General features: G+C 38.9%; 1 protein-coding gene across 10 annotated transcripts in view; it reads left to right on the top strand.

Moving 5' to 3' along the window:
• Positions 1–265: 265 nt before the first annotated feature.
• The window catches only part of RBM25 (RNA binding motif protein 25), a 47,082-nt gene continuing 34,415 nt past the window's right edge, over positions 266–12,932 (top strand). The window contains exons 1-7 of one of the 10 annotated variants that reach the window (XM_014539315.1): positions 266–492; positions 6,080–6,144; positions 7,067–7,183; positions 7,295–7,415; positions 10,211–10,260; positions 10,431–10,451; positions 12,088–12,255. In XM_014539315.1, coding sequence (XP_014394801.1) covers positions 7,142–7,183; positions 7,295–7,415; positions 10,211–10,260; positions 10,431–10,451; positions 12,088–12,255 — 402 coding nt within the window. In that variant the 5' untranslated portion in view covers positions 266–492; positions 6,080–6,144; positions 7,067–7,141. Of the gene's footprint in view, positions 493–6,079; positions 6,145–7,066; positions 7,184–7,294; positions 7,424–10,210; positions 10,261–10,430; positions 10,452–12,087; positions 12,256–12,932 lie in introns of those variants that run through there. The other 9 variants (XM_014539310.1, XM_005865806.2, XM_014539313.1 and 6 more) reach the window with 9 other exon arrangements.

Here is a 12,932-nt window from a genome sequence, read left to right on the forward strand (position 1 = left end):
CCATCGAACCTCAAACAAGGATCTAATCCTCGACACAAACTATAAAAAGTGAGGAATCCTCTAACGTCGCTCGCGCAGGGTCCAGCCGGAACCTTGACCTCAAGATGGCGTCCCGCAGTCACAAGACTCAATCGGCTCCAATCAAACATGGCCGGGTGGGTCGTAATTTACAGCTCGAGCCTTTCTAGGCGTCCCTTCTCTATGGTCGTTCGCCGGGGCGTGGTGACTGAGCGCCGACAGTGAGGGCTCTCTATACGCGTTCTTCTCTATGGTGCTTCTCTCCACGGTTTCGGCCGCAGTGCACGCCGGGCAAAAGGAAGACCTCCAGAAGCTCCCCGCGCAGCGCGGCAGTGTTTGCGCTGCGGCCTTTGCGAGTGGTCGCCTCGGAACCAGTCTCCCGGTGAGCGGCGCGCAGAAACCTCGAACCGGTGGAGTCTCCCGTAACCAGGAGCCCAGAGGGCCACGGAGACAGTCCCCTTGTTTCGGCGGCGGGTGAGTTCACGCCTCTGAACGCGTGTGGAAACCGGGTACCCCGGCTCGAGGGGGGAGGAAGGAAGGAAAAGCCGGGCGGCTCCGAAAGGGCCCGGGGTGGGACGAGGGTAAAGAGGGGGGCCGGGTGGGGGAGGGGAGGGGCGCGAGGCCTGGGTTTCCTCACTTCTCTAAGGCCTCGGAAACCAGTGGGCCGAGCAGGAGCCCGTGGAGGCCGGACCCGCTTACCGCCAGAGCCTTTCTCCTCGCATTGTCGCCCACTTTTCCTTTTCCTTTCACGGATGGCCACCGGGAGTCCCGTCGGCACCTCCTGGGATCCACGTTGGCCACAAAACGATTGGTCCGCGGCCCCTGGGGAGCCCTTCGCGGAGGCCCCCTTCGGAGCCTTACGGTACAATTTCCGGGCCTAGGACTCCCTTGGCCTAGGCTCGGCCGAGAAGCCAGCCAGCATCTACCCTTTTTAGAGAGGTGCCGGCTACCAACGGATCTCTCTCCCTTCCCCTCGGGTCACCGAGAGCCCGCCCCTGTGTGACCTGCCCACCTACCTCCGTACCCCCGAATGTAGTTAATGCCCGCTTTCTTTTTTTTTTTTTAAAGCGCCCTCCTCGTTTGCTTGTCTAAGATTGTGATGAGTGTTGTGGTCCTGCCCCCTTCCTCCAGTGGAGGTTGCCGTGAACTGTACCTCCATTCATTCTGTCTAGGCGATGACCAAGCTTGCACATTAAAATGTGTGACTTCTTTCTCACCCTTCTTTGGTCTTCAGTACTACTTTTTTAAATACGTTTTTCGAACTAGATCTAGGAGTATGAAGATTATTTTGAAGTTATGTAATATGGATTGGTATGGCCATGGAAAAGCCATGTTGCTACTGGGCAGAGTGGAGCGGACCAAAAGGAGGGAAGAGATTGGACCTCTCTTGCACCGGACTGCTGTAGTGGGAAGTACTGTGCCTTAGGTAGTTGACAGTAGTGTCTACACAACTTCCACGTTGTCTTGGGTACTTTAATTTTTAAGATTTGTTTCCCCAAACGTTCAGAAGCCTAGGAAGGCGTTCAGTTGGTTATCAGTTGCACGTGATTTAATTACGTAGATGCTACACTATTACAAATTTTAACTTTTCTTAAAAGCCTTTGTTGTCCTCATCTGTAAAATAAGGATTATGACAGTATTCACTTCATGGATTATTGAGATTGGAAATTCATTGAATGTATGTAAAATCCTTAGTGCAATACCCAAATAACGTAGTGTTTAGTCCATCTTAACCGGTATTGTTATTTAAGAATTTTCAGTGAAGTACAAGAGCCTAACCCTGATTCTAACATTTCTTCCAGTGTACTGTGAATAGACTATTTTTCTGTGGATAGTCTTATAAAGTAGAAGTTAATCCTTAATGCAAAGTTTCTCATTGGTATATTACTAGAAAGGGGCATTATGACACAGTGAAAACAGCCCTTGGATTGGTAATTGCAGGATATTAGGGACCTCGAGGGGGGTCCCCACCCACTCATTGTGTTCCTTTGGACAAGTTAGCTTCTTCATCTGTAAAAGGAGAATATATCTACACAAGGTAATTTGGGAGATTAAGTGAGATAATGTATGTTGAAGGCTTTTGTAAATGAAAGTAAATAAAAACGAGAGTTTTTATTAAATAATTCATCTTCTTGGAGTTACCGAATTTCCATTTTTGGTCCCCAGAGTGTAAGTAAAATTTTTTTTTTGGTAGAGAGCACATAGTTAGGAAGAAAATTATTGTCCCACTGTTGCATGTAGGCACCATATACTAATTATAGTTTGAATACGTTTATTTTGTGTTTGCTATATTTTCCAGTGTTAAGGCTCTTAATATATTTTAAAAATAAGTCCAATAAGTCCATTTTAACGTTGGGTAACTACTTCAGACTTAAAGTCAACATTTTTGTCCCCTGATAAATGAGCTTTATACTTAATTATACATAATTTAAGGGAAACTTACATTAAGTATTTTATAACATTGGAAGCAAAAGCAGTCTTTGAATCTTTTAAGGTCTTACAAAAACATTCTGTTTTTAAATTTCTCGATAGTCTTTTGACACTGCTGCTACCATTTATAATAATTTTGATTCCTCACAAAGTTTTTGAATAGCTTTTACCTAGCTTTTTTTTTTGAAATTTGAAAATAAGAAAATATGATATTCCCACTAACCAGAATAGTGATAATGCTTTTTATAAACTTTATTTTGACATAATTTCAACCTTTAAAAAAGTTAAAAGAATAGTACATAGAATTCTCAAATACCTTTCACCCATATTACCCAAATCACCTGGCCAATTTGCTTTATCCTTTCCCCTTTTTCTCCAGTTTTCTTCTGAAATGTTTACTTGTAAGTTGCATGTGTGTGGTGTTCCTTAACCCCCAAATGTGTATTTCCTAAAAGCAGGGACATTCTCTTATTTAACAACAGTACAATGGTCAAAGTCAGGAAATTAATATTGCTACAGTATTATCTAATCTGCAGGTCTTAATTGGATTTTGCTTGAAATTGTCCTGAATTGGTATTGCTTTTTTTAAAAGCAGCTTTATTAAAGTGTAATTGCATAAAATTCAGTCATTGTAAACTTACAATTCAATGATTTTTAGTAAATGTACTGAATTGTGTAACCATTACCCCAACGGATTCCTCTTTGCTGTTTACAAGTCACTTCCATTCCCACTCCACTCCACTCCAGACTATCACTACCTTTATCACTGAAAATGGTAAAATGGCAAAGTGGAAATCTCAGAAAATTATCAGCTCCCTTTTGGGAGACTCAAAACACTTTGATAACGTTATGAAAAGCTTTCTTATAAAAGAAACTTGTGGTTAAGCATTTCCCATTCTTTTTTGGACATGGAACACTTTTTTTCCTAGAAGTAGTTTCTGAAGACCCCAGCAGGTCTGTGGAAATTCATTTTGAGAAATGATGTTTTGAGGAGCTTGCTTTGCTTAGGCTGGGGAGGTTATGTCAGTCCATTGTATCTTGCCAGGTTATAAGCAGAGCAGGAAACAGTGCATGCTACACTAATCTTTTATAGTCAGTGTAGAACCACTACTTGGTGTATGACTATATAACTTAAATTTGCTCTTTCAGAACTAATAAAAATAATACTTAGAAAAGAACTGGGCACATATATATTTATTGAGTGAATGTAGTTGTATAGGATTACTTGCTGAGGAGAGTTTATTGGTTCATTTGCCTTTAACGATTTCAGAAATTTGTCAGTGTCTTGATGGGGTTAGCCTGTAAGTCTATCCCATGTAAAATATTTTGTTTCTATCAGGATAAATCTGCAATGGAGGAATGCATATAAGCAGTAATGGTATTCTCAGGAGTGCAGGGAAAAAAGACTGGTTTGAAAGAGTAAAGTAGAAAAGAAAAGCAGAAGTGCATGCATATGTTGAGTGGTAGAGATAAATCTTATTTAGAAGTTTGGTTTTTGGGGGTGGGGGTAATATCAAATTTATTGAGATAAAATTTACATGTAATAAAATGCACCCATTTTAATTTCAGTGAATTTTGACAAGTGCATAACCCTGTATGTTTTTGTTAATTTTTTACTTATCTGGTTAAAATGCTTTGACTCTTCTAAAAGTGAAGAACTCCTATTCAAGTATTTTTAAAATGCTATTTAAATTTTTTTCAGTGCTGGGACATGGACAACAGGGGGATGAGAACATGAGTGGGTTAATGGGGGGGGGGGGGACACATTTGTAATACCTTAACTAATAAAAAATTTAAAAAAATAAATTTTTTTCAGTGCTAATAAAAATAACCTCTCCATCTCTCCTTTTCTTAAATCCCACACACATTCCCCTTAGCAGTTGGCTAGCTTCATAATATATCTAGAATCTAGCAACTTGTTACCACTTTCACTATACCACTTGTCGTGTTTTGCTTCGACCCTTGTTCTCCAGTCTTAACATAGTGACCAGGAATACTGTTAAAATAAGCCAAATAAGAAATCCTTTAAATTTAAATGTTTTTCTTCTTATTTAGAGGAAAAACCAAATTCTTTACAGTGGCCTACAAAGCCCTGTACTCTCTGAAGCTCCTCCCCCAGTAATATTTTACATTTATCTGACTTTCCTCACACACTGTACTCCAGCTGTTGGCCTTGCTATTCCTCCTGCAAGTATTCCATGCCCACCAAAAAGATTTCAGTTTGATTCCCAGTGGTCAGGGTACATACAGGAGGCAACCAATCAATGTTACTCTCTAAAGTCAATAAATATATTCTCAGGTGAGGATTAAAAAAATATATATTTTTTAATCTGGGGCAATAATCTTCCAAACAAAGAAAATACAAAAAGCCAGCAGGCTGTTCAACTGCTCGCTATGATGTGCACTGACCAGCAGGGGGCAGATGCTCTGACCAGTAGGTTAGCTTGCTGCTGGGGTCTGGATGATTGGGACTGAGCGAGAAGGTCCGGACACACCCTGGAGCCTGCTGGCTTTTTGTATTTTCTTTGTTTGGAAGATTATTGCCCCAGATTAAAAAATATATATTTTTTTAATCCTCACCTGAGAATATATTTATTGACTTTAGAGAGTAACATTGATTGGTTGCCTCCTGTATGTACCCTGACCACTGGGAATCAAACTGAAACCTTTTTGGTGTTCCGGGAGATGCTCCAAACAACTGAGCCCCCACAGCTGGGGCTATTGTCCCTAAATATTAAATAGGGCTTCCTACTTCAGCCCATTCAAGTCTTTGTCCAAATGTCATCTTCTGACCACTCACTGTATTTAAAATGAAGCACGCCCAGGATGTAGCTCAGCGGTTGAGCATCGACCCAGGAACCTAGAGGTCACCTGTTTGATTCCCAGTCAAGGCATATGCCCGGGTTGCAGGCTTGATCCCCAGTGTAGGGTGTGCAGGAGGCAGCTGATCAGTGATTCTCTCATTGATGTTTCTCTCTCTCTCTCCCTTCCTCTCTGAAATCAATAAAAATAAAATAAAGCACTCCCTAACTCTCTTTCCAACTTCATTCTACAAAGTATCAACTTTGAATATCTATATAATTTATTATAAGTGTATTATAATTGATCAATTATAGGTAAAATCTGATCAGCTTTGCTTATGGTTTTAAAAGTTTTTTCTCAATTATTTTCACATATCAAAATATATAAAAATTTATGTTGAAATAAGTGGTTGAGACTCCCATTTTAGGATGTTTGAAAGTGAATAATATTTATCTAGAGTCACCAGAAATGTTTGTGTTCTGAATGTCATTGAAGGGCCATTGTCTTACTAAGATTGCCTCTACCTTTGAAGTTTAACCTATGAATAAGCAAGTTTTGAACAGTGTGAAGTAAAAGGGAAATATTTCATAGAAAAATTAGAAGTGCATGGAATGGGTATATTGGCATATACTAAATTAAACATGTAGTCTGATGAAATTTTTTTAATTCTTTTTTTTTTGTTTTGTTAATTCTCACCTGAGGATATTTATTCCATTTATAATTATTGTAAGGCTAGCATAGTACCTGGCACATGGGAGCTTCTTAATAGATTTGTTTAATGAAAACCTTAGAGTTAATTTGTTTACTCATTCATTCATTTATTCAACAGGTATTAATACCAACTGTCCTCCTAAGAAAAGTGCTGAGATAGAGTATTATAATACAAGAGCTTCTGTAAGTAGGACAGTAGCTGTCTCTGTTTTAAAAGGAGATACACTTTTTCTTATAGAGTATTTGTTTTTATTTTTGGGCAAAAATATAAAGGATTATTTAAAAATATAAGACATTTATAGTAAAATTAGTTGGCATTTCCCCTTTTTAATTTATACTGATACCTACTTACTATTTATTTATTAAAAACATATTTTTATTGATTTCAGAGAGGAAGGAAGAAGGAAAAAGAGAGAAACATCAATGATGGGAGAGAATCATTGATTGGCTGCCTCCTGCACACCCCCTACTGGGGGTGGAGCCCATAACCCAGGCATGTGCCCTTGACTGGAATTGAACCCAGGACCCTTCAGTTCATAGGCTGACGCTCTATCCACTGAGCAAATCGGCTAGGGCTATTTTTAAATTTTTTCTATTTTTAAATTAATTGATTCTTAGAGAGAGGAATGGGGAGGGGAGAGAGAAACATTGATTTGTTGTTTCACTTATTGATGCATCCATTGGTTGCTTCTTGTATATGCCCTGACTGGGGATTGAACCCACAAACTTGGCATATCGGGACAATGCTTTAACCAACTGAGCCACAAAGACCAGGGCGGTTCTCTGTATTTGAATGATTACTATGTGACCTGATGTTAAGATGTCTCCTACCCCCAGGTTTATAGTTCAGTGAGACAGTCATTTGTACTTGAGGAACTGGCCAACACTGAATCAATAAATACTGTGTAACTTTGTAAATTAGTTTTCAGAAAGGTGCTGATATGTATTAAAAATGAATGTATCAGAACACTTTTAACTGTTAGAAACCTTCCTGGATTCTGAGTTTGGTTTAAAAAGATTCATTGATATTTCGTATTTAATTTTGGATATTAACTGAACCTCAAAATTTTTTTCTTCCTTTATATGTATTCCCATATGATTGTAGGAGTCTATCCTGAACTTAGATCGTGTACATTTTGGGAACTTATTTTAGAAAAGATCTAAATTTTAAAAATTCTCAATGGACAGACAGAGAAAAGAGGGTCTTTGCCAACTCCTTTGGGTAAGAAAACTTTAGAATTTTGCAGATACTCTAAAAATGAAGGCCAACAAACCAGGCATATTGAATTGTAAAATTTTCAAATAAAATGATTTGTCATGATTTCTTTTTTAGACATCTGCAGTAAGAATGTCTTTCCCCCCTCATTTGAATCGCCCTCCCATGGGAATCCCAGCACTCCCACCAGGGATTCCACCACCACAGTTTCCTGGCTTTCCTCCACCTGTACCTCCAGGTAATTTTGTGAGTACTGTAGTTGTTTTAGCCTATACTTTTGTAGTATTTACTTTTAGGAAGATTTGTGTGTGACTGTTAGTAGTAAAGATGTCTGTTAATATCATTCTGGAAATGTGATGTCTCATTTTCCTATGGCAGAAAAGTTTTCATATCTGACTGAGTATAAACTCATTTGGGACATTTTAAAAAAAAGTTACGTAAAAAAATAGCTCATGAGGTTCAAAAATGAAAAAATAGTGCTCGCTTCGGCAGCACATATACTAAAATTGGAACGATACAGAGAAGATTAGCATGGCCCCTGCGCAAGGATGACACGCAAATTCGTGAAGCGTTCCATATTTTAAAAAAATAGAAAAAATACACAGTAAAAAAATTTTATTACATTCCCACAGAATTATTTTTAGTTTTTTCTTTGTCCTTCCAGATATTTTCTAATGCATATTATAAGCCACATAAGTATATTATTTTATTCACCAGTGGGTTTTTTTAATTGATTTTTTTTTTATAGAGAGAGGGAGAGAGAAACATTGATTTGTTGTTCCATTTATTTATGCATTCATTGGTTGATTCATGCATGTATGTGCCCTACCCAGGAATGGAACATGCAACCTTGGCGTTTTAGGACGATGCTCTAACCAACCAACAGAGATATCTGGCCAGGGCTCCGTTAGTACTTTTTCTTTTAACACAGATACAGATATTCTGTATACTAGAGGCCCGGTGCACGAAAGTCGTGCATGGGTAGGGTCCCTAGGCCTGGCCAGCGATCAGGGCTGATCACGGTCCCTGCCTCTCCCTTTCCTTGCCACCCTCACACTGCCACCGCACGATTCCCCCCGCTGCCTCCTTCCCTTGCTCTCTCAGCGCCCTGCTGCCGCTGCTGGTCGCCTGACATGTTCTGCGCAGCCCCTTGGTGGTCAACGCATGTCATAGCGAGCGAGAGAACTCCCGAGGGGACACTTTGAATATTAGCCTTTTATATATACTAGAGGCTGGCCTGCGGGATCAGGCCAAAACTAGCTCTCCAACATCCCTTGAGGGGTCCTGGATTGTGAGAGGGCATAGGCCAGGCCGAGGGACCCCACTGGTGCATGATTGGCGTCAGGGAGGGACAAGGTAGGTTGGCCAGTTTGGGACGGACCACAGGAAGGCTCCAGGGTGTGTCCGGACCTTCTCGCTCAGTCCCAATCATCCAGACCCCAGCAGCAAGCTAACCTACTGGTCAGAGCATCTGCCCCCTGCTGGTCAGGGCACATCATAGCGAGCAGTTGAACAGCCTTAGCATATCATTAGCATATTATGCTTTGATTTTTTTGAATGGATGACTGGACACTTAGCATATTAGGCTTTTATTATATAGGATAGATACTATTTTGCCCCTCCATTACTTTTAGTTGATGTTTAGAGAGAGTGGAAGAGAGAGCGAAACACCAATTGGTTGCCTCCCCTATGTATCTGCCCTGACTGGGAATTGAAACTCCAACCTCTGGGTATAAGGGACAATGCTCCAACCAACAGAGCCACCCAGCCAGGGCCAATTTTTTTTTTTAATATATTTGTATTGATTTCAGACAAGAAGGGAGAGGGAGAAAAGTAGAAACATCAATGATGAGAGAGACTCATTGATTGGCTACCTCCTGCACGCCCCACACTGGGGATCAAGCCTGCAACCTGGGCATGTGGAATCAAACTGTGACCTCCTGGTTCATAGGTCAATGCTCAAGCACTGTGTCACGCTGGCCAGGCCACTTTTTGTTTTTATTAAAGAACCAGGTATAACAAGATTCTTCCTAGGTTTTCAGTTAATTTATCGTTTGATACTTAAAGGAAAAAAAATGTGAAAGGATTTGTTTTTTACTTTTTTCTTGTTAATCCTCCCTTGAGGATATTTTTCCCATTGATTTTTTTTTTTTTTAAGAGAGAGCAGGAGGGAGGTGGATAGACAGAAACATCGATGTGAAAGAGACACATCAATTGGTTGCCTCCCACACCTTCCCTGACCGAGGGCAAGGCATGGAGCCTGAAACCAGGGTACTTACCCTTGACTGGAATTGAACCCATGACCCTTCAGTCCAAGGGCTGATGCTCTAACTGCTGAGCAAAACTGGCTGGGGCTGTTTTTTACTTTTAAAGGATTAATTAATATTGTTAATACATAAATGAATCTGTATTTGTGATAGTGCAGGTTTTGCGGGTGTACTGAATAAGATGAATATGAATCAATAACTATCCAGAATTTTATACTCCTTAAGTCAAAAGCAGGTTCTGGTAGCCTTGTTACTTTAAGAGTAGTTTTTTGTTGTAGGTAAACTTATATAGATTGACCTGATACCACATTGCTTTTGAAACTAAGATGTGCAGTATCTCATTAGTTCTACATTTTTACTTAAATTAACTATAAGTATCATAAGAACAAAAGCTTAATATGCTAATTAGACCAGACAGCCGAACGACCTTCCAGACGTCATTCCAGATGTCCTTCCGGATGAAGCAGCCGTGGTGGGGGCCGAGGCAGAGGCAGTTAGGGGTGATCAGGCAGGTAGGCAGAGTGGTTAGGGGTGATAAGGCAGACAGGCAGAGTGGTTAGGGGCAATGAGGCAGGCAGGCAGGCAGGCGAGCGGTTAGGAGTGAACGGATTGCAAGAGGGTGCAGGCCAGGCTGAAGGACCTCCCTTTCCCCCGTGCATAGATTTCGTGCACTGGGCCTCTAGTACTTGTATATATGGCATGTAGTTGATACAGAATACAGTCATATATAATTGTGTGCTTACAACTCGCAATGCTTTTTCCTTAGGAACCCCAATGATTCCTGTACCAATGAGCATTATGGCTCCTGCTCCAACTGTAAGTATAATTGTTAAGTAAGTAAATTTTTTACTTATTGGTTGATTTTAGAGAGAGATACATTGATTTGTTTCCCACTTATTTATGCATTCATTGGTTGATTCTTGTATGTGCCCTGACTGGGTATCAAACCCTGCAACCTTAACGTATTGGGACAACGCTTTAACCAGCTGAATTACCCATCTACGGCTGTAAGTATAATCAATTTTAAGGAGGAAATTAGGAGATATGTTAGTGCTTTTAAAACTAAAAAGCTTGATAAACTTAGATAAATTATTTTAAGCATTTAAAAGAATAGTAGGAAGGATATGGGCATCCATTTCTATCATACTACTTACTTGATTAAGTAACATTTTTATTCAGCTGTGCATATGTGCATTTGTTCCTGAAACTGGTCCCCAGATAGTTTTATGGTTTCTCTCTCATTCTCTAGACTGATTTACATATTAGTTCAGATTTAGGACGTTGTCTTTTTCATTATTCCTCGTGTTTTGGTTTCCGGAGATAGGAGAATGATATGATATATATGATCTCTTAAAAGAGTGTAAGAATTATCCTAGCAGAAATAAAAGTTTTGAAATGAAATTTTTGTTGAATATAGTTCTATTCTTTTCCTCCTACCTACCTAATATTTAGCCCTTTCCGAGCTATTTTTTTGTGTGTCTTCTACTATGATTCCTTCAAGCTTTGTAGTTTTAATGAAACCTTTTCCTCTAGGGAAGTGTTTCATTATTTATTCTTAGGTCTTGAACCTTAATTCTCCACATTCATCAAAGCATCTTAATTAAGAATGTTAATAAAACACACGAATAAATAATAACCCTCTTAACTATTATTTACCCAGATATTTCTCTGAGTTCATTGGTAGAATATCAGGCTTCATTTGGAATTCCACTATGAGAGAGGCTAGAATGTTACTTTCAACTGTTTTTCTATTTGTGGTTTTGAAAAGGGAGGGGAGTGGTGTTATTCACGTTAAAAGGGAGATGTGAAGTAGGTGGACAAATAGGAATCTGCTGTGAGGCAGACCACTAAGAAGATAGGTTCTGCATACTAGGGGGGAGTCCAGCTTTTCTTGCATTAGGCACCAATGTTTGGTCATTTTGGAAAGCTTCCACATGATAGGTACTCTTACTTTCTTACATTTCAGCCTAAGAAAAGATAGCATTTGGAGTTTGGAGCAGCTCCCCCAGTTCACCAGTATTTATTCAGTGCTTATTGTGGGTGTTTTGCTAAATTCACTTGCAGATAAAATGAAGAGTAAGACTATTTCTTCCTTTGGGAACTTTAAAGTTAATAAAGGGACAATAAGCTAGAAATTCAAGTAAGTGATAAAGGGTAAATTTAAAGTGTGGGGGAGTGCTATGGGAGTATTTGAATATTTTATAAGAAGCTTAGTAGGGATAATTGAACTTTTATGCTAAACAGAGTACAGTTGTGAAGAAACTTGTGGATAAACAAAGTTTCTATCCAAGTTATTTTTGCTTTTCCAAGTTTTTAAAGAAAGGTAATCTAAAAGTGGGACTTTCCTTGTCATGAATGTTTGTATTAATGAAAAATGCGAAGAGCTTTAGATTAAGTATGTAGACCTTTTAATGTGCTACATAGAGGATGGTGCAAAAGTAGGTTTACAGTTGTAAGTGCATGAACAGTTTATTCTTGCTTTATTATTTATTAATTGTATTTTCCATACGAACAACTGTAAACCTACTTTTGCCCCACCCTGTATTTACTAATTTAACATTGGTGATTTTAGCCTAATGTTACATTAAACATGATAGGAAGTTTAATTGCCAGATCAAATTTTATTGCCTTTTTTAATTCTAGGTCTTAGTACCCACTGTGTCCATGGTTGGAAAGCATTTGGGAGCAAGAAAGGATCATCCAGGCTTAAAGGCAAAGGAAAATGATGAAAATTGTGGTCCTACTACTACTGTTTTTGTTGGCAACATTTCTGAGAAAGCCTCAGACATGCTCATAAGACAGCTCCTTGCTGTAAGTTAAACTGTTTATTTTTCATTTAAAAGGTTTATTTTTGTTATAAATTTTAAACAAAAAGCAGAAAGAAGACTCTGAATTTGTCTTTGTTTTATTTTGAAAATTTTTAATCCAGCAATACTGTTGAACAAACAGTACAGTGATTACCCTGTAACATATGCCACCTTTACTCTCTTTATATACACACATGCTACATACCTTTTTTGAGTAATTTGAGAGTAAGTTGTGATAAGACATTTCACCTCTGAATACTTCTTGTGTTTCCTAAGACCAAAGACATTCTCCTATATGATCACAAAATCATTATTGCACTTAAGAAATTTAAGGACGATACAGTATTGTTAACTAATATATATAGATCTTTTTCTTTTTTAAATAAATTTTATTTATAAGTTATTTATATTTATTTATTTATTTGTTAATCCTCATCTGAGGATATTTTTTCAATTAATTTTTAGGGAGAGTGGAAGAGAGAGGGAAAGACAGAGAAACACCGATGTGAGAGAAACACATCGAACCATTGGTTGCCTCCTGCAACCAAGGTATGTGCCTTTAAGTGGAATCGAACCCAGGACCCTAGCCAAACTGGCTGGGGCTAGATCTTTTTTTTTTTTTGACCAGTTTAAAACATTTTTAAAAAAATTTTGTTTTATTGCTTAAAATATTACAAAGAA

The sequence above is a fragment of the Myotis brandtii genome, unplaced genomic scaffold, assembly GCF_000412655.1.
Source record: "Myotis brandtii unplaced genomic scaffold, ASM41265v1 scaffold213, whole genome shotgun sequence".
In the NCBI taxonomy this organism is placed as follows: Eukaryota; Metazoa; Chordata; class Mammalia; order Chiroptera; family Vespertilionidae; genus Myotis; species Myotis brandtii.